Source organism: Vespula pensylvanica, chromosome 11 (genome assembly GCF_014466175.1).
Source record: "Vespula pensylvanica isolate Volc-1 chromosome 11, ASM1446617v1, whole genome shotgun sequence".
NCBI lineage: Eukaryota > Metazoa > Arthropoda > Insecta > Hymenoptera > Vespidae > Vespula > Vespula pensylvanica.
Genome location: NC_057695.1, coordinates 5,690,616 through 5,712,781, shown reverse-complemented (window position 1 = coordinate 5,712,781; position 22,166 = coordinate 5,690,616). Strand labels below are relative to the sequence as shown.

Here is a 22,166-nt window from a genome sequence, read left to right as displayed (position 1 = left end):
ATGGCTGTCATTATAATCACTATAAAATCACGCTACTTTATTTATAAAAATCATTATAAATATACAATAAATAATCATTCATAATTATTGTGTATTTCGATTGTATTTATTAATCGTATTTGTTTTATTTTTTATGTTAACATAAGTAATGTTTTTTCAATTGAATTACACAGTTCTTGCATTTTTTCAGGAGATATAAATTCTGCTGCTAAAATTGCATTAGCAATTGCGATAGTTTTATGTACCGACGTTGTTTTAACCCATACCTTTCCATTCATACCAATGGCAACTTCGTATGCTTGATTTTTCGCAAGAAAATTAAATAATGGGCAATTTGGATTAAGCAATTTCCTTGCAAGATTTAAGGTGCAGGTAAATAGCATACCGTCGGAACTTAAAATGCCTAACTTTTTTTGTTTTCCTTGAGAATCGACGCATACAAGTTCTGGTTCCATATCTTTAATGGCTACAAGTAATTTTGCAAACACAATATCTCCAACTTGAATGTCCGGACGATTTTTCTTCGTAGCGCCTTCGAATGCCAAGTAGGAAAGGGCCGCACTCTCTTTTGCACCTATATCTACTCTATATAAATCTCCGACTTTTTGGATGATAATACCAATAACATTTTCTCCTCGAATAGGTACATAACTATAAAAAAAAAAAAACTTGCGTCATATAAAATGTAACTTTAAAATAATTTTAAATGTTAAAAATCTAACCGTTTTTGATAACTGTTTACATAATACACAGCAGGAGGTCGTTTTTGGAGAATACCAGCTTTACAAACAAAAACAGTGTCAGCTTCACGTCGAAGTCCAGGTCCCAAGACAACTGTTTCTTTTGTATCATTTTTAAGAATATCTTTTACAATATCTCCTGGCATAACGACATCATCAACATTAACCTCCATGTTTCAAATTGCAGAAAATTTCAATTGAGATGTTAATTAAAAATAAAACAATACTCCTTGAGAAAATATATTTAAATAAATAAAAAAAAAATGTTTTTAATTCGACTTATTAATCAACTTGAATTCACGAACTTCTAATTCAAAACTTCGATCGAGAATCAATGTAAACACAATAGTTCAGCTCCTAATCTATATCAATAATCGTATACTGATATAGAACTCGTTACAGTCCAATATTTTGTCGTAAAAACATTATAACTTTTTGAATATATTACTCGTACACCTAGAACATATTATATTATACGTAACATTATGTATTTTATTATTATTTTATAATTAAATATTTAAATAAATATCACAACACGTGCTAAGATAGATAATATCAATGACAATTTAGTTTTTATTTTATAGTTTTGATATACTGCAAAATATTATAAAATTAATTGGTTAGATCGAACTTGATAGCGTTAAAATATACGTTAATACTATATATATTGCATAAATCATTATGCAGCAAGAACAATTAAAACGCAGAGCTCGTTTATTGGTAAATAAGGACAAGATTGCCTTTTTGATTTCTTGTCCATTTATATTCTCGAGAATTTCGTTCAGTAGATTGAAAATGCACCTTAACATTTAAGTTTCTATTCACCATCAGAGGGAGATGAAAACCAATAAAACTTCAAGTTTTAGAATTATTAAGCGACAACTGATTTGAAGTAATACCTCGATAGCAATAAATCTTACATACCGGCTGATTTTACGAGTGATTAGTGATAATTTAATTACAATAATTTAAACATTAGAAATATTATTTTACAATATCACAAATATGTTGATCAAAGTGAAGGTAAGAACGATATATATCGACAGAATTCATAAAATCTTTGTTAACCTATCAATTTATTATTTGAACTTTTGTTTTTCAGACTCTTACAGGAAAAGAGGCAAGTATTTTAAAATCAACGTGACTATTAAAATATTCAATGGTATCATAATTGTATTATTGAATACAATAGTAATATAATACATTACTATGTTTATTGAGTTAGAAAGAATTAGACACTTTGTAAAGAATTTTGTAAATTAAAAGCTATTTATTCTATTAAAATGTATTTTATATATTGGTGATTTTATATATATTAACGGTGTATAATCTTTGTCAATTCTATAGATTGAAATAGACATAGAACCTACTGACAAAGTAGAAAGAATCAAAGAAAGAGTAGAAGAAAAAGAGGGAATACCGCCACAACAGCAGCGGTTAATATTTTCTGGAAAACAGATGTACGTATATTTATCAAATTATATATATTTTTTTTAAGGACTTATAAAGTACAAACATTGATTTAATACTCAAGATTTGAACAATTTTAATGATATTTATTATTAAACATTAATGTAGCATATACTTATACTTTAATAATGTATTATTATATTATAATGAAGATAGTAGTAATACTGTTTATAAGAAAATCTCAAATTTTTGGAATCTACATAATTTATATCTTCTAAAAATGCGTCAGTTTAAATCAATATATACATATATGATTTCAGGAACGACGAAAAAACAGCACAGGATTATAAAGTACAAGGTGGATCAGTGCTGCATTTGGTACTTGCGTTAAGAGGGGGTTTATAATTACTATATTTTGTTCTTCATATGACTTTGTGATTAATAAAAGCAAATGCACGAGGCTACTTGTAAGAAAAACAATACATCAACCTATTAAAAGTTGCACTTACTCTAATTAAAAAGTTCTTCGAGTAGAGCCTGCAACTTAAAAGTTATTCAAAGATTACATTCACAATATATGAATATTTAACAATATACCTTAGCTATAAATGATGAGTTTGTAATGTGACCATTAAAAATATTTCTTAGCTTCTAAATATACTGGCTTTTACTTAATTCAATGCAGTAACTATTAAAATCTACGATACATAGTGGAAAAACGACAGCGAATAAATGACTGCAGACTTTTAATATTTAATTTTCAATATTTTCGTTTCTTTTTTTTTTTTCTTCTTCTAAAATAGCTAGATTAAAAACTTTATTATGAGACATAACATAAAATGTATCAACTAGTTTTAGTAATTTCTAATACTGATAGCACAAAGTTTGTTTAAGAAAAAGTACGAAATTTACATAGATTTAAATTCTAATTTTTATGTTCAATGTTCTTATAGCATAGAATTAGAAATAAAATGAACACTGTTGTTCGTTTATATGATAATATTATAAGAGATAAAATAAATTTGCTTCTTAATTTCTATGATATCTACTATTATGAGTTGCTCGGCTCCATTTAGTTTTGAAGAAACGATGACAGATCCCACAATATGCAGCAACGTTCGATGAATTTTCATGTTTCGATGTAATATGTCGTAGAAGTGCGTGCTGCGTGGTACATGTAACACCACATTTCTTGCATTGTAGAAGACGTTGAGATACAGAAGAAGTTTGTATATTCCGTGCTGGTTTCCTCGTTCCCGAAGATTCTATAAATTTATACTTAAATTTATCTTTCAAAATTATCATTAATTGAAAATCCTCCATGTAATGTCAAATATTAATATGATATACTCCAAGAATAGATTACAATATAAATAGAAAGTACTATAAAAATATAATACTAACAAATGTTACATCATTTTATTCGAATGTTATTAAAATGTTAGTGCTTTTTAGTTATATTCTATATATAATTATAATATAGATTATAAATTCTTCAGGCTGTACTCTAAGATACTTTAAAGCGCGGGAAACCAATTGCGAATTAAACTGCAAACCGATCGTGAAACATTATAGAATTCATTGAAAGAATGAAAAATTGGACAGGAAAGGTACATCACAAATCATTTTATTTACATTACAGCGATAACATCTTTAAGCATAGTCTTACATTGCCTTCGATTACGTTACAAACTCGTAGATATAAGATCTATAATAAAATACATACGTATTTAACGAGAACGAAAGATATTCGTTCTTTATAACGCGAACGTTTAACGTCATTGTATCTACAGAATAGCTCCGTCTATGATCATCGTGAATCTATGCACGTTTCGTCGGTGCTTTTTCATTTTTTTTTTTTTTTGTATTTTTTTTGTGTTTTTTTTTTTTTCGTTTACATCATTATTAAACTTAGAAATAAATAAATACGCATTGATTTTTGCATCGCGATCGTTCGTTTATATATGTTACTACGTACTTCTTGTGCAAATCAGTTTTAAGCCGAACGTACTTACTACGATGGATGCTCTTTAGCCGGTCTAAAATCTAAATCGTATTTTAGAAATTTCGAAAATTTCTTTTTTATCGTTCGATCGTGCAGTGTCTTTCACATCTTGTTTTTCTAAACTTATTTTTACGAAACAGAAATGATCGTGTTACTTCAAACTTCGTTGTCATGTATACACTCATTTCTGTCTATGTTCTACGATTTTTTTCTTACAATTAAATCTCTTTTTAAATCTTTTCGTCGTGTTATCACGATCAAACATCTTTTCTTCTTTATTATACACTTTTATCGAATAAAAATCTTGTCTACCATCTTCAATGATTTGAGTTTACAAGAATTTTGAATTTCAGTATTTTAGCTTTTCATTTATCGAATTACAGAGTAAATCATTATTCTTCTTTTTATGTTGACAAATTAGAATAACGGCTTAAGAGCAAACATTAAATTTTCTGGTCATTGCATTTTCATCTTTTTTGCCTTTTTTTTTTGTCTTTTTTTCTTCTTTTTTTCTTGTTTTACGTGCACACGAGTACGTTACTTAAGAATTCTTTCTGAATGATCACTTATATAATAATAATTACGAATATTCAATGTATAAGCAACACTTACTATGCAAAATTGCATAGGTGCGTACGCAGCGTTTATAGTAATTATCATAATCATTTTAAATATCGTTAAGATCAAAATCGACGGAACAATCAGTAAACTTTATTTCAACGAAAATATTATGCATAAAAATTATAATGAAAAACAAACAAAACAAAACAAAATAAAAATGAAATACCATCCGTGATCAAAATTCGAATCAAATTAATTTTCGATTTGATTAGAGTTTTATTTTCTCAAAGTGAGAGAAATCTCATTTTTACTGTGTTATAACGCAACGTTCTTAAGAAAAAAAAAGGAAAGAAAAAAAAAAGAAAAAGAAAGTATAAATAAATTAACAAAAAATCGAGTGGCATACGCCAATCGTAAGTTTCTCGTCCCTTATTTGATTGATTACAACGAGTTACGATATTTCGATGAGTTTTCTTTCAATGTTACTCAAGCTACTTACATTTGAATACAATCACTTATATTGTGAATATATATATATATACATATATATATGTATATATATATATATACACACACACATATATAATATATTATTAACGACTTATACGTATGCACAACGTTACGATCAAGCATGTGTCTCGATAAGTGAAACAATATCTTTATATTTATTAATATAAATGGCTAATTTTGTGTAAATACTTTACAAGACCTTTGTCTCAATTAGCGTTCCTCAACGTTCGCGTTTTTTTTTTGTTTTTCTTGTTGTCGGTAAATAATTTCCTTCGAACATATATAACATCGCATAATCCATACACATATCTTTTTCGATTTCGTTCGAATTTATGAAATTATGAAAATTTTCATTATTTCTTTTTTAGCGTTGACTCGTCGAGTTGAGAGAAATATTATCTCACTGTGTCATTTAATATTTGTTTTGGTTTTTCTCTTCTTTTTTTTTTTTACGCAAGGGGGTCAATCATCGGGGTAAGCCGGTAACAAAATTAACAGGTCATTATTATAGATAATTTATACTCTTTACATTGTGTCGTTCAACTATGGTAAATATCTGAAAGGATAATGCATTAAACATGGAAACTAGATAGCCGCGTGTAAGGCACTGTCTATACGGTGATTTCGAAGCAGCTAAAACCATCGTCGATCACAAAGAAAACCTTTTTATATCCATCTTTTTTTTTTGCTTATTTATTTTTAACTTTTTTCTTTATTTCTTTCGAGTCTCTTGGTATCTATGTATATGTGTTCATATGTGTATGTGCGTGAAAAACTTGAACATAATTTTCACGAAAATGTACAAAGTTGATCTTTCTTTCGATTTTTGTTCGTTCGATTTTTTCGATAAAGATTTATCGATATTTTTTTCTTCTATTCTTCGTTCTTTTTTTCTTTCTTTTTTTTTTTCTTTTTTATATTAGGATGCCAAGCTATGGTTTTCGATTCGAACGAGATGATTTTTTATGACGGACGATACGAAATCGATTTATGATTGCAAGCAATCGCTGGAAACAGATATGGCTGATTATAAGAGCAAAATTTTGTTCTTTTTTGACATTTTTGTTTTTTAGTTTTATAAACTTTGTTTTTCAAGTTTGTATCTCAGAATAATAATACAAAATCGAAATGAGAATTTGTATATGATTTGTTACAAAGAGAGAAAGAGAGAGAGAGAGAGAGAAAGAGAGAGAGAGAGAGAGAGCATGAGACTGATGACATGAAATGGAACTCTAAAAAATATTTATATTAATATATAAATAAATAAACTAACGCAGAGTCTAAATGGAGAGATCACAAATATTAATTAGAATTATTCTCTAAAATCAGTCATCGGCGACTAGAAAATGAAAACGAGCGTGTTACGCATTTGCATAATTATTATTATTACTTTTTTCTTTTTTTCAATAGACATTAGCTTTTACGATTAAGATAAAGGATAACTTGTAAATGATCATCGATTATCCTTAATATATTATATATACTAATTTTCGATATTTAAATGTAACCATCCTTTCGAATATCTTATCTCCACTTTAAAACGTGTATTCAAATGAATATTTAAAAATCACCCCTTTTATCAATTTCAATAAAACATAAAAAAATAAAGAGAAAAATAATAAATAAATAAATAAAAAAATAAAAATAAACGAGCAAAAGAATCATTACACGTTCATTTGACAAAATTTGGAACTTCGCGTCCTCGAAGTCGAATTTATTTATCGATCGATCGATAAGTATTAAAACAAAAAAAAAAAAAAAGAAAGAAAGAAACTATCGAGGTATATTACGAGAACGGTGAATAGTGGGAGGAAAATAAATATACATAAAATATAAAGAAAAGAAACAATATTGTAGGACAAGGAAAAAAATTCCTTTTTCGACGCGTCGAGAAAAGAATCGATCGTTGACTCGATTGTTTTATTGTGTTTCAGAGAAAGAAAAAGAGAGAGGGAGTGAGAGAAAGAAAGGGAGAAGAGTGAGAGAGAGAGAGAGAGAGAGAGAGAGAGAGAGAGAGAGAGAGAGAGAGAGATAATCGTCGCGCCGATAAAAACAATAGACATTTAAATTACGAGTCCAATTTTTTTTTCGGACTGCGTTGCCTCTGCATCGTTTTTTGCCATTGCATGTTATGTTTCAGACGCATATGACGTCGCAGGTCGGTTCTACGACTGAGAGTGGTGTGACATAGGATGCAGGTCGTCTGGTTGCGATGCACTTCGAGGTGCTGGGTCAGCGAAGCAAGGTGCTTGTAAACGCTTCCGCAGAGTCTGCAGGAAAAACGTCCTGGACCCTGCATCACCACTTGACCAGTTGTATCGCCAACATGCTTCCAATTGCGTCCCACCCCCCCTGCAACACATTAATAGCCACGTGACCCGCGTGATTCCTCATAATAAAAAGTCTTTGCAATTACAATGCATGTTATGTCTTTATGTATATGTATACGTGTCTATTTTTAGTGAATGTACGTGTATGTAAGAAAGGATAGGAGAGCGAAGGAATTTGGAAAGACAATGAAAAATAGAGAGAGAAAGAGAGAAAGAGAAAGAGAGAGGGGAGAGAGAGAGAGAGAGAGAGAGAGAGAGAGAGAGAGAAACATGTAACATAAATTTATCGTCATTTATCTTCTACGTGTACGATTGTTATGTTTGTGATTATGCCTTCGTGACTTTTTAAACTATTTCGATCAACTTTATCTATTTTTATTTATGGAATATTAATTTTTATTTATTAATATAAAAGTTTGGACAATACGCGGAAGTCACGATCGCATGTTCGAATTTACGTGCAATTCATGTTGTCATTAAAGATAATCGTTTTCATCAATAACAATTTTACACTTCAAGTTCAGCCTTGATTGTTTCTTTTCTTTTTTTAATTTTATGAAGTTGCGTTTTAAATTTCGCGCTTTGAAAATCATGTTAAATTAAAAAGTTATTTGAATATTCCTGTAATTTAAATATCCCTGCTATATGTAGATATAACTAAGGGAAGCTTTCATTTATATATAGAATATTATAATGCTGAACACAAACCATTGAAAGCGAAAAGGCGGTTTTGTGATTTTGTGTATGACATCTGTGTATGTATGTATGTATGTATGTATGTATGTATGTATGTATGTATGTGTATTTCCAGTTTGCAAATTTTTTTTTCATGAGCACACGACTAAAAACGTAACAAGCTTGCTACTTTCACGTTATTCACAGAGCCTTCTAAATCCATGTAAATCGTCTTTTGTGCGGATTTCGAGGCAATTGATAATATAAACGCTTAGATATATGCTAAATATATAATGACGTTTTTTTTTTGTGGATAATGCGTGTGGGTCAACGTGCACCGTATTAACAGAAGGGGGCGGGGGCAGTGTTATAAAGGGTGAACGACTCATATGAGAAATGAGTCATCGAACGAAACTTAGCTTTCGACAAAACATAAATCGTAACTCGTGATAATACTTAAATGATAAAATTAATCCGAGGAATCATTCACGTTTAATAATCGCGACTATAATTGAGATTAGAATTTATATATATTAATTTGTTACTCTTTGTCGGTGGTGGTGATGCAAAATCATAAAAAATCAATCAATCAATCAATCAACTAATAAACTGAAAACACGGTGAAACCAGAAACAAATTGGCGGTTTCAATTATCAATCGTTTCCATTTTTGTTCTCGAGTTAATCCACGTAACACGTTTCTAAATCCAGTTTTTTTTTTTTTTTATTATTTTCATTCCTTTTCAAATTAATTATGTTAAAAGTGAGTTATATAACAGCCTTTGAGTTTAATATCTTGAATTAGTACTATAAATATATGAAGTATAATGTTTTATAATCTAATATATTATTATTATTTTTTTCTTTTATGCATAACATGCTTTTTCGATAAACGTGTAGATAAGTAATAAATCGCATAATTTCTGTGCTTTTAAATATACATACATATGTTAGATTAAAACGACGAAGTCGCTTTGTATAATATTACTATCGAATACATCGTTTTCTCATTTGATACATTATTTAATAAATGATAATTCACAGAATTTTCGCTTACATGGTAATCATTTGAACGAATTTGTAAATATACTTACTTCGTAAAGATAATATAGAAGCGCAACACCGTCAGGTGCAAATTTTCGTGAGAGAACGATTCTTCGAATATATTATGTGTGTGTGCATATATATATACACACACACATATATATACACACACACGGATTATGTAATTGTACAATTGTTTTAATTAAACAATAAAAATTAGTATCGCAAATGAAACTACACACGGATATTCGATATCAAGGAAAGGACTCACGTTGATGAATTCGTACTTTTTGACATTTTATTCACACATATTTTTGTTCACTTACAATTATTAGCTTGGTTAAGCAAAACGTAGGATTACGTAATGATATATTATAATATTTTATATATATATATATTATATATATATATGTATGTATATATATAATATGCTTCTTTTTCTTTTTATAAATAATCAACTAAAGAAATATCAATCATCTAAATTAATACGTGGCAAATCTTGTACTTATTTTGTATTGTGGCTTTCGAGGAATGTGCACAATTTTTTTTTTCTTTGTTTTTCCTTTTGTTTTTCATTTATTTATTTCCTTCATAATAAAATAAAACTTTATTTCGGACAACCGCTTTTTAGTTAAATATATTGAATTGTATATACGTATATCTAAGATTTACGTAAAAATAAGATACATAATGGATCTGTCTGTCTGCTGTCTGTCCGTCTATCTGTTTTTATGTGTATACATATATATAAGTATATAATCATAAACTATAGAATGAATGAAACTTAAGTTTCTGATTTGAAGAAAACTTCATGTATGACTTATTCGTAAAATAATTAAAATCTAATTAGCATAATCGCAATACGCTTTTTTCTATGGCAACTTGTAACTAGTTTCGATTTATAAATCGTCATTAAGAATAATTTTATATATGCCGAATCATTTTCACGATCAGTTTTCTTATAAGATATATAATAATATATATATATATAATATACATATATTATATATAATATACATATATTATATATATATAATATATATATATACACACACACACACATATATATATATATATTATACTACGAATTTTTTTTCTGCATTTCACATTGACGATGATGTTAACACTAGTTAACCATAATGAGAGAGAGAAAGAGAAAGAGAAAGAAAGATAGATAGATAGATAGATAGATAGATAGATAGATAGATAGATAGATAGAGAGAGAGAGAGAGAGAGAGAGAGAGAGGAGAGAGAGAGAGAGGAGAGAGAGAGAGAGAGATCATAGCGAATTATAATTGTCTGTTTTTAGCATCTTCTTTAGCCTCTTTTGTTTATTGCACGAAACGGAAACTTTAAAGTTTCACGTTAATAAATTAATTTCGTGCGCCCTTGTGGAGAGGTAAAATTTAAATTAAATTAAACACTGCAAAAAATTAATAATAATAATAATAATAATAATAATAATAATAATAATAATAATAATAATAATAATAATAATAATGAGAGAACAAACGACAACAGCAACAAAATGAACAAACGAAAAATAATATACTAAACGATACAATGGTGTCTATTTTTCTTTCTTTCTTTTTTAAACTCTTCGCTAAATGATAGTATACGAACAAAAAAAAAAAAAAAAAAAAAAAAAAATAAAAATAAAACAGAAAGAATCTAATCCATAATATTACACATGCCAAGATGCGTTTATTTGGCAAGTCTCCGTGCTTAAAATTAGGATATATGAGTATATTTAATATCATAAACGTAGATCGCATAAACGAGTTTTTGTCAGGGACAAAATCGAACTATAGACATTTCTAAATATATATTCTAAATCTTTTGTTAAAAAAAGAAAAAAAAAGAAAGATAAAAAAAAGAAGTGATGTACAATCAAATAACAGAAGAAAGATAAGATATCGTAGCAGATATTATAATAGATTAGAAGAAGACACATTTATATAGATATAATCGTTGGAATTACAATTACAATGTTTAAATAATTATCTATTAACAGAATCCTTGCTAATCATTGACTAGATTTTGTTTTTTAACGAATTCAAATTTTTTAATGAAACCCTTTGAAGCTCGTTATCGTAATTTAAAAAAGCAATAAAATTTTGAAGTAATTATATTACTCATTGCAAGGTTCATAACAAATAAAATATCGAGATGGTATCAACAACAAAAAAAAAAAAAATAAAAAATAAAAAAAAATTAAAAAGGAAATAAACAATAAATTAGAGTAAACAGTTAATTATGCATGAGATGTGAGAATCCAAGCACATTTTTTCATTATGCATAGGATCATCAGATCTTTTTTCTTATTTCTTTTTTTCTCTTTTTTTTTTTTTTTTTATTATTATCATCATCGCCTTATACTTATTAATGAATTTTTTAATAACCTGACGATCCACTGTGTACAGTATTGCAATCATCCATTAATATTATTAATTATTATATCGCATACAACAAGAAAATGCACATTCCTCCTTATGTACTATTAAGTACCCAACTCATTTGACTAGATAAAATAATTTGTTTGTTTTTGTTATATTTTAGTTTTCCCCTTCTTCCTCCTCTTCTTCTTTTTCTTCTCCTTCTTCTATTTCTTTTTGTTTTGTATATCTTTGGTTACAAAACTTGTACCCGCGTATGTATGCTATACATTTCTAGTTTTCTTTCTTTTCATTTTTTTTTTCCCCCATTTCATCTTTCATTTACGTGCATATACACACATATTACAAACATATACATACACGCACACACACACATACACACATATTATATGTGTGTATACAAATGACTAGGGTGTGAAGTTTAAGATAGGCATCGATAATAATTGAATACTCCGACGAACGTAAGAGTGTGTTATTAAATGCTATAAATAAGTGATTTGTAAAATTTTGCTATTTTTTTTTTTTTTTTTTCGTTATATTTACTTTTATATAAAATTATATAGACAGAAGGTGAAGGCAATTTCGAGGGCTCTAAAATCTTGATAAAAAATAAAAGATAAATAAAATGAAATAAAATAAAACATAATAAAAAGAAATATCTAGGTTAAATTCGCTCTTATTTTTAAAAGAAAATTATATTTTCTATAATTATATCTACATCTACTATATGTGTATATATATTTATTTTATATATATATATATATATATATATATATATATATATATATATTCTCTTTGCGTACATATATATCGCAATTATTAAAGTTATAATCTTATAATAATTACTAGAAAATCTTTGGAAAGTAATTAAATTTGGTTAGAATTAAGAAACTTTCTTTGGTGATCGAAAAATAACTTCGATGGCACGAAAATTGACTAATGAGAACGTTCATTGCGATCTCGAGATTGCACGTTGAAGAACTTTCAGTTTATGGAAGGACCGAAAGATAGATTATTTAAAAATGAACAGTGATGTTGGATTAGAGCCCTCTAAGATATTAAAATAAAGAAATATAATCCTCTATAACATCATGTAATTCATTCATCAAAAATAAATTATTAATTAGCACGTTGAATGTCACAATTTGTAGACTTGATTGAAAACATTTTTCAGATTTCTTTTTATGACATTTACAAATACAAAAAGTATTCTTTCTAATAATAGTAAAGTTTCATATAAATACTATATCAGAATGAACTTGTATCTTTTATTTAGAAACATTATGAGAAATTAGATAAATAAATCGATTTGTTAATTTTAGAATTAAAATTCAAACTAAATCGATAGTAAATATATTACTCTCAGTCATATAGCATAAGTTAATATATAACTTTTTGTTTAGAGTTATAGAGGATTAACAATAGTTAATTTAGTCGTAAAAAAGAAGAAAAAAAAAGGAAAAAAAGAAACTGATGGGAGAGAGAAAGAGAGAAGAGAGAGAGAGAGAGAGAGAGAGAGAGAGAGAGAGAGAGAGAGAAAGAGAGAGACTAAAAAAAGAATAAAGATATTTTCAATAATTGGTAAAACTTCTCTTACGTCGACGGAGTTATTTGTTTTTCCCATGATAGATAAGTGTACTCGCGCACTAAGGAATAGGACTAGAGGTGATTCTCTCAACGCTGCTTTCTCTAATCCGTATAGTTGTATAAGTCCCAGTGGACTCAATAGTAGGACTCCCAGTAGTTCCTGAGACTCCCTGTTGTTGCTGTGTTATGGCAGCTGCTGCCGCAACCGAAGAAACAGTGATGGGGGTGGTATTTCTAATATTACCACCTCCACCACTTCCTCCTCCACCACCGCCACTACCACCGCCGCCTGAATTTCCACCAACAATACCACCACCAACAACACCACCTCCTCCTCCTCCTCCTCCTCCTCCACCACCGCCACCACCACCAACACCACCAATACCACCAACACCACCAACACCAACACCACCACCACCACCACCACCAGAAATACCAGCACCAGAAGCAGCATTCCCTGATACTGTCGCCGTCGTCTCAACGGCGACGGCAGCGGCAGTGGTGCCAACACCGAGCCAGCCATGGCGGTTTCTCAAGTGTCGCTTCATGTGTGTCGTACGGCTGAGAACTTTGTGACATACCGGACATTGGGTCGTCCCCTTGTGCATATTCATGTGCTTATACATCGAGTCCCGATTCCAAAAAGATTTACCGCAGAGTTTGCACGAGTGCGATGGCTGTTCGATGACCACCGTGCGTGAATCTAAATCAGATACAAAAGAAATCGTTTCATCGTCCTTCATCCGCCGCGAAACTTTTTTATTTTTATTTTTATGCTTATTTTTCTTTTTCTTTTTCTCTTTATTTATTTATTTATTTATTTATTTTATTTATTTTTTTTTTTTGACGACGTTCAAAGTTGCGGTTCGTATTTTTCTTTTCTCTCTTTTTTTTTTCCCCTCCCAACGAGATTTTTCTCCCTTAGCCTGCACTTTTTTTTTTTATTTCCCACGCACAATTATTTATTTATTTATTTATTTAGTTTGTTATTCAGTTTTGCTTGGACCGAGGAGACCATTGTCACCTAAAAGTCGCGGTGTTACGTGGAAGATACGCTTTTTTTTTTTTAATTGCTTTCATTTTGTTAAAATCTTCGAAGAACGATCGAGGTCTTCCTCTTATTTTTAATATCGCAATTAGATAATTGATAATTCTCGAAGATATATTAATAATTGCGAAATTAATAAATGGAAAACAGAATTTACGAGAAAAAAAAAATAGAAAGAAAATTGCAACGCGAATCAATCGATCTTTGGGAAATTTCGAATCGCTGACAAAGCTGCAAGGACGTACGATATTGAGATTCAAACAAAGAAAAAATAATTAAAAAAATAATAAAAAATAAATATAAATATAATATATATATATATAAATATAAAAAGAAATAGTGATATGCGGTTACTAGACACAACTCTATGGACTAAATAGATTAGATAAATCTTGTGTGTTTACAAATGCAGGTGTAAGGCACACGAAAAAACGTTGCAAATGTATATATGTACATATATACTAACAAACGGCAAACTACTGACTCGATTTCTAACGTTTTTCTCTATGGATCGTCTTTTATCATTATTTCTCAATCTTTTTATGAGTTTCATCTATTATCTAATTTTTTTTCTTTTTCATAATAAAAAATTAATAATAAAAGGCGAGATAGAGAAACAACGTATGGATAAAGGAGGTAGTTACAGGACGGCAATATGTAATTAATGTTTAAAAAAAAAAATAAAAAAAAAAAAAAAACAAGCATGCTTTTCTTACAAAATGTTTATGTATATAATGATGGAATAGTAAAAATTAAGATCGAAGGAAAAAAAGAGATAAAAAAAAAAAAAATTATAAAGAGCATACATAATACTATGTGTAGAGCGTACATGCACAGAATTATATATATAAAAAATAAAAAAAGACTAGCCTCTACTTAAAACTTATCACGATATTATGTACAAGCATCATGTAATCGAGATAATGAAATGTACATATATATCCGTATTGTGTTAACTGCCTTTTTTTTTTTTATTCAAGTAGGAGACAACTAATTGCTCCTTTCTTTTTTTTTGTGCAGTGAACCGACAATCGTGTATTCCTTTTGATCGCTATTAATTATATGTAGGTATTAGAAATTATGCATGAATATATTATGTCGTATGTCATGTTGGCATGTGTATGCATGTATGTATGTACGTATGTATGCATTTATGTATATCGTCCGACGAAGGAATTCGATCTTATTGTGAAGCAAGCCATTAAGCGCGAAAATATTTTATGCATTGGCCGAACAGTAGAGGATGGTGGGTGAAATGGCCTTGAAAACATGCGATACCAATTAATTCTATATATTTTTCTTATATACATATATATACATATATGTATACATACATATATATATATGCGTGTGTGTCAGTTTTATTTTATTATTTTTGGAAAAAAATCGTTTTTTTTTTTATCGAACAACACGATAAAAAAATATTGTATTAACTTTACGATCATGGTTTTATTCTCAGAATTCTGAAATGTACAAAAAAGAATCGGTAAGCTTACGGTTTTTTTTTTCTTTTTCTATAACGAAATATCATAATTGTTATGGCTAGTACTTAATATTTAATTTCATATGCATTGTAATATCGAAAATGTTGAAATTGTTAGTCTGTGTACGTTTGTATATTGTTTAAATACTTTTATAAAACGAGAAATGAAAAATTCGAGATACTTAGAGAAACGCAAATGGTAAAGTACACCACGGTTCAATGTTAAATAATGGATTCATTATAATGAATGGTATTTTAATAACAAAAAGAAAAAAAAATTCTTTCGAAATATTTTGCGGCAATTAAATAACAATAATTTAAACATTTCGTAATTTTTGATTAGAAAAGTAACAAATAAGAAATTTTAGTGGTACTTGCTTTTTGTTTTTTATGACTTTCATTCGATAAATTCTTGTTAAGTATGTACACAAAATGATTGTTTTCTTTCTTTTCATGGACATTATTTCATTAGCATTATTAACAACATGATTGACTTATTATTTTAACGTTGTAGCTGAAAGAAATCATAAGAATCGAAGAAAAGTAGTAAAATACAGTATGGATTTATTGAAACGACTAAAGAAATAATATAGAAAAACATATATAAAATGATACAAATTATGGAATGACTTCTTTTACAACTAAACTCAGCGATATTAAACTTATTAGCAGTCTTTGTATATAAGACCTACGTTTGAATAATGATGGTCTTAAAAATAATTAAGTCACGTTAAATTAAATTTAATTAAGATCGAGTTGTGTGATCGATTAATTCATCGAAAAATCTTGTAAATATATCGGAAGAAATTATTTAACTTTGTATAAGAATGTTTATAATAAAAACTTGACTAAAAAAAAAAAAAAAAAGTGAGAGAAAAAAAAGAGAGAAAAAAATCAAAAGACAAAGTGTTTGTGCTTTAAGCATGAACGGTGTTCTTTCACAATCAAGTACATACTATTTGTGTGTGTGTATATGTGTATATATATAAATATATATATATTTTATATATATTTATATATATATATATTTATGGCATATTTTTCGATCGTATAATATAATAATAGAAGTAAATAATTAATTAATATCGGAGTAATAAAAAAAAATAAAGTAACGGCTTGTAGCCGATAAGCTATACTGTTTAAAAATCTATGAAATTACTATTAAAAATTATACATTCACAATTACATCAATAAGTAAAACATAATGACAATAATAATAATAATAATAATAATAATAATAATAATAATAATAATAATGACAATAATAATAATAATAATAATAATAATAATAACAATAACTATAATTAAATAAAATAATCACGCCAACTTTAGGAATATTTGCAGCAACTATTTCGTCTGTCCTAGATAAATTATATGTAAGTTTTCTATCTTTCTTAATTACAATAATGATAATATATAATTATTATCAAATACGTGTAAACTTCAGTCCGGTGATCGAACTTACAGTCTGATCTCGAAACGACGTACACTCCTATGGAATAATATTTAACAAAGTACGCATGCGAATCTCGTGTGAAGTATTTGTTTAATATATATTATGTGACGAATTCTTAATAATAAAATCAAACGACAAAATGGCAAGAACATCGTATTGGCAGTACGTGAAAAGAAACCTTAAACTTTCCTGTTAATGAAAAAGAAAAAAAGAAGAAAAAGAGAAAAGAAAAAAAAATCTTATGATTTAAATTTCGATCACATACAGAGATCATGAATCTCAAATCCCTTGGATGTTTCATATTTCTAATGTAGAAGCATTTCATTATGAAAATTGAATATTCGAAGTATAAATTGAAAAATTCGAAGGAGTTACTTTGCGACGATTTACATAGATTAATATCGTTTTAAAATTATTTCCAATCACATTTGAAGAGCATTCGATTGAATTTCAATCATCAAGAAACATCTATTTTCCTATTAGAAGAATATAACACTATAGTAACACCATCGAGGTCGTCGAATCGAATCACATTATACATAGATGAAAATTATACTAACTAGGCTATACACAGAGGCAACGCACGACGTAAAAAGAGGAGCGATAGAAGAAAAAAGAGAAGAAAAGAAGAAGAAAAGAAAAAGATTTCCTAATTTCCCCCTCAGCCTCCTTTCTTTTTTTTGAATCAATAACATTTTCACACGCGGATGCTTCTCGTCCCTCTTGATCTTTCGCACGTGTCAGTATCAGCTAAACGTACACGTATAATTAATAAACTATGTATAATTAATGCATAGTATAGTATAGTATACGTTATCAATTTTCAAAGGTACTATATAAATAACATACAGATATGTATATAGCACAATATTCATTATTAAATATATACTATAAATATAATATAGTATACAATCTCCTAATTGGTATTAGTTGTATACTATATACTGTACGTATCGTATACTTAAAGAAACAAGTATATAATATACATACGTACATATACCTATATAAATGATATACTATAAGCAACAAGTATACAATACATATAGTATTCAGTATATATACATATGTATACACTATACATTATAAACATAGTATAGCATACACTATACACATATAATGGTACAGTATAAACTATATATATATATATATATGCATATATATATATATATGCATATACGTGTCCGTAAGCTCGACAAAATCGCGTCTTGAATAATCGCAGGTACACCTCGATTACTTGACTCCGTGTACATTCACCATATGGCAGCGCATCGTATACTTCCTCGTGAAGACAGCCTGACAGATAGGACAGACGGTGTCACCCCTGTGTATACTCCGATGATGCGCAAGGGAGTCTCCACGATTGTAGGTACGGCCGCAGACATCGCACACCCAACGACCGCTTTCGTCATGTAGAGGCTTTGAACGCCTCCTGACACCCTCCTGATAAATGAAGCTCGCGTGTTGCTGATTCCCATAAGGAGACACATCGTGCTTTGGTTCTGCGCACACAATCCAAAGTGTTTCCCATACACACACGGCCTCATCACACACATTTACTTAATAGTCATTCTAAACGATTTTTCTTTTTTCTTTTTTTTTTTTTTTTAATTTCCTTTTTTTTTATAAGTTTTAATTTTATGGTGTGCAATCTCTCAAGCTGCGATTCTACAGTAGAGAAGAGATTCTAAAAGTCGACGTAACTTTTTGTGTTCCATTTTTTTTTTTTTTCATTATTATTATTATTAAAAATCTTGTTCTTGTTTTACCTCTTATCCTATAGTTCTTAGTTTGTATTGCTGTTGTTGTTGTTGTTGTTGTTGTTATTGTCGGTATTATTGATGGGTATTTTCTGTCTTGTATTGTATGTTTGTTGTAATTGTTCCCTCTCCCATATGATTTGCAAGAGAAATTTGTATGGCGGTAAGGAATAAGGTGAGGGATAAATGAAGTGTATATATGATATTAAGAAATTGTTGATAGAGCTAAGTAAGACGTGACGGGAAAGAATTGGCCCTCTCTTTTCTTTTTCTTTAAGAAAACTAAGAGGCCTTATGCCCTAATTAGATCTATTTCTGAGGATTAATAACGTTCCCAAAGGAAATTTTCTATGATCTCGAGAAAATGTAGCAAAGATTGTTTCATTAAAAAATCAAGAGGGGCGATTCGTTCCCTTTTTTTTTATTACATCTCCTGTCAAGGCTATCATCGAACGATATAATTATTTCGTTAATTAATAAATTCGAGGAATCGCCCTGTCTTTCCACATTCTTAAAAATGAATTTTATGTGTCATTAATGTGAATATGTGTGTGTGTGTATATATAGTTCGTTTAAGGAGACGAGTCAGATACAATAAACGAAACAGTCGCGTTTCAAACGTGTGATAAATGCATTGGTTGGTAAACGATAATCAATTATTAAATTTAAGAGTGAAATTTTATTAATCATTGTTAGGGTTTTTTTGATTTTCCACTCGAAAAATTTTATAATATCTGAAGATTATAAATAAACTTCTTATTCGATCAAGTCCCCACATGCATTCGTTTATTTTTCCTGACTCGTCTCGTTGAATGAACTATAGGTAGCTATGTGTGTATATATGTATATGTATTATATATATATGTATTTATATATATATATATATATATATATACACACACACACGATATATGTATATGCATATGTATATGTCGATACAGTGAGTGGTTTCTGTATGTTAAATTTGTAACCGCTATGAGTAAGTACAGATCCCATAAGCATATTTAATTAAGCTTCCAGCCAGAAAAAAGGGTTTGAGGTTTGGGTGAGGGTAGGTGTAGGGGTAGTGGAAGTGAGTTCACTGGAGTGTCGAAATGTAAAAAAGCTTGTGGATATTGAGATTCATGCGATCTATCGATGTTAACCGAATGTAACTTATACATTTAGAAAAATAAATTATATATATATATATCGCTAATTTTTCATCTCTTACAGTATATTGTGATCATTCATTTATACGTCATGTTTTCTTTCTTCTTCTTCTTTTGCATCATGCCTTTCGTTCGATAAATCAAACTGCGTCGATTAAGTATAGTAACGGTCTCATTTTTTTTTCTTTTAAAACTAATTTATACTCGATGACAAATATTCTATGACAAAAATTTCTATATTAAAATTAAATAAAATATAATAATTAAAGTAGTACGATGTTTTATTACTAAAGAAATATTTAGGAACGTAATCACATAAAAATTGATAATCAATTCATTTCTTAAATACCAAGCTCTTTTATGTGTCATTTGTATATCAGTCTGTCAGAAAATAATAAATTAAAAATTGTAAAGTTATATATAAAAAGAAAGTAAGAATTTGATCATGTATAACTAAAAATATTTGTGATATAAATTAAATAAACGAAAAAGAAAAAAAAAAACAGACCATACAATATTAAATTTTGATCACATCGCGATACATCTATAATTGTATAAATAAAAATGATTAAATATAAACTAATAAAATATAGAATATAAAGATACAATAATTTTTTTATAACTTTGATTGACAATGATAGATATGATCACTTTTACTCCGTAATACTTTAGGAACATTAATGTCATGAAATAAAAATTTTGTAAAAATCGTTGACTATACAATCACTACAGTTCTTTTTTTTTTTTTTTTTTTTTGCTTAAAACATATAATTAACACTTTCGCGTCCATAAAATTTTGTTTATCTACCCGTAAAATTAAATATTAACATCATTTTAATTATAGTACGTTCGAGGAAATAATAAATTCTTATCACAATAATAATAAAGAACAATAATAAAAATAAAAATTTGATAGAAAAGAATTTTAACAAGAACGATCATTTCGAGATCTACGACTCGACGAAAACAAAAATATGATTATATCTCTAAATTAAAAGGAAAAAGTAATAACAAAAATTTAAAAAAATGAATAAATATATAAAATTTTTAATAAATCTCGAAAATATGATAAAGTCCAAAATATTTATTCTTGCAAAGAGAAATATTGCAAAAATCGCATATATAAGACGTATTCATACGTCTACCATGAACATAAACTCGACATTATTTTTAGCCTCAACTTCTTTTATTCCTCGACATTTTTTACCCTCAAACTTATTATTTTTCTTAAACGATGCTGCTTCATATTCATCGATAATCTTTCAGGTGGATCCTTAAATCGTTGATCTTTTCCTGTAATTGACGTATAGTCTTGTTTGAAGTCTAAATTATATATATAAATATTTCAATTATTAATTATATGATTATGATGAATGATATGAAGTTTAAGTAGATCGTTATTTTCGTCATTTTAATTGAGAACATGTCCCATTAAAGAAAATATATTAAACAAAAAAAAACAATAATAATAATAATAATAATAATAATAATAATAATAATAATAAAAGAATGAATAAATACAAGCTTCATCTTTTAATTATAAATATTTTCCCATGCAAGATAACGAATGCAAGAGAAAATGTTACGAATGTAATTGCAATAACTGAATGGATGCGAAAGTGTTAAAAATAAGTACCTTAAAATTATTATACTTTAATCGCTTTATCGTTGATTTACTGTCTCTATGTCTCTATGTTTAATAATGGCACCTCGTATACATAATATAATATTCTATTCGCTATTCGCATTATTTCGCAACTATTTGTATAGAGTTAATCATAGAAATATTCAGACACTTTTTAAAATAGAATAATCTTTTATGTACATATAAAGAAATAAATTTGAAAAATCTCTTTTAATAAAAATATTGGCAGCATTATAATTAGGATCGAATGTAAAAAGATCATACGTTCTTTTACTTTTTCAATTCTTCGAATGATCTATTTAGCTAAAAGAATTAAGATCATACATTGTATTGATCCTTTTAGTAATATTATCAAAATTGATTGATCCT

The 22,166-nt window shown here is 28.2% G+C and overlaps 3 protein-coding genes across 5 annotated transcripts in view; 1 reads left to right on the top strand and 2 right to left on the bottom strand.

Annotated features, from left to right (window-relative positions):
* Positions 1-84: 84 nt before the first annotated feature.
* Positions 85-1,216, bottom strand: LOC122633039 (exosome complex component RRP40). The gene is made up of 2 exons (XM_043820514.1): positions 723-1,216; positions 85-651 (listed from the first exon to the last, which is right to left on the bottom strand). The coding sequence occupies exons 1-2, from the start codon at positions 911-913 to the stop codon at positions 132-134; spliced, it is 711 nt and encodes a 236-aa protein (XP_043676449.1). The 5' UTR covers positions 914-1,216; the 3' UTR covers positions 85-131.
* Positions 1,217-1,564: 348 nt separating this feature from the next.
* On the top strand, positions 1,565-2,806 carry LOC122633040 (NEDD8). Its single transcript, XM_043820515.1, has 4 exons — positions 1,565-1,763; positions 1,843-1,860; positions 2,088-2,200; positions 2,471-2,806. The coding sequence occupies exons 1-4, from the start codon at positions 1,746-1,748 to the stop codon at positions 2,553-2,555; spliced, it is 234 nt and encodes a 77-aa protein (XP_043676450.1). The 5' UTR covers positions 1,565-1,745; the 3' UTR covers positions 2,556-2,806.
* LOC122633037 (protein bric-a-brac 2-like) overlaps positions 2,799-22,166 on the bottom strand; it is a 31,231-nt gene continuing 11,863 nt past the window's right edge. The window contains exon 6 of one of the 3 annotated variants that reach the window (XM_043820506.1): positions 2,799-3,415. In XM_043820506.1, the coding sequence (XP_043676441.1) occupies positions 3,180-3,415 (236 nt within the window). In that variant the 3' untranslated portion in view covers positions 2,799-3,179. Of the gene's footprint in view, positions 3,416-3,761; positions 7,579-18,397; positions 18,744-22,166 lie in introns of those variants that run through there. The other 2 variants (XM_043820504.1, XM_043820505.1) reach the window with 2 other exon arrangements.

What these genes read in the sequence shown, in the direction of transcription:
- LOC122633039 (XM_043820514.1), bottom strand. Translation starts at nt 913, where the DNA reads ATGGAGGTTAATGTTGATGATGTCGTTATGCCAGGAGATATTGTAAAA. An exon ending in GTAAACAGTTATCAAAAACG is followed by an intron (nt 652 to 722) that starts GTTAGATTTTTA and finishes TTTTTTTTATAG; the next exon opens with TTATGTACCTATTCGAGGAG.
- LOC122633040 (XM_043820515.1), top strand. An exon ending in ATATTTTCTGGAAAACAGAT is followed by an intron (nt 2,201 to 2,470) that starts GTACGTATATTT and finishes ATATGATTTCAG; the next exon opens with GAACGACGAAAAAACAGCAC.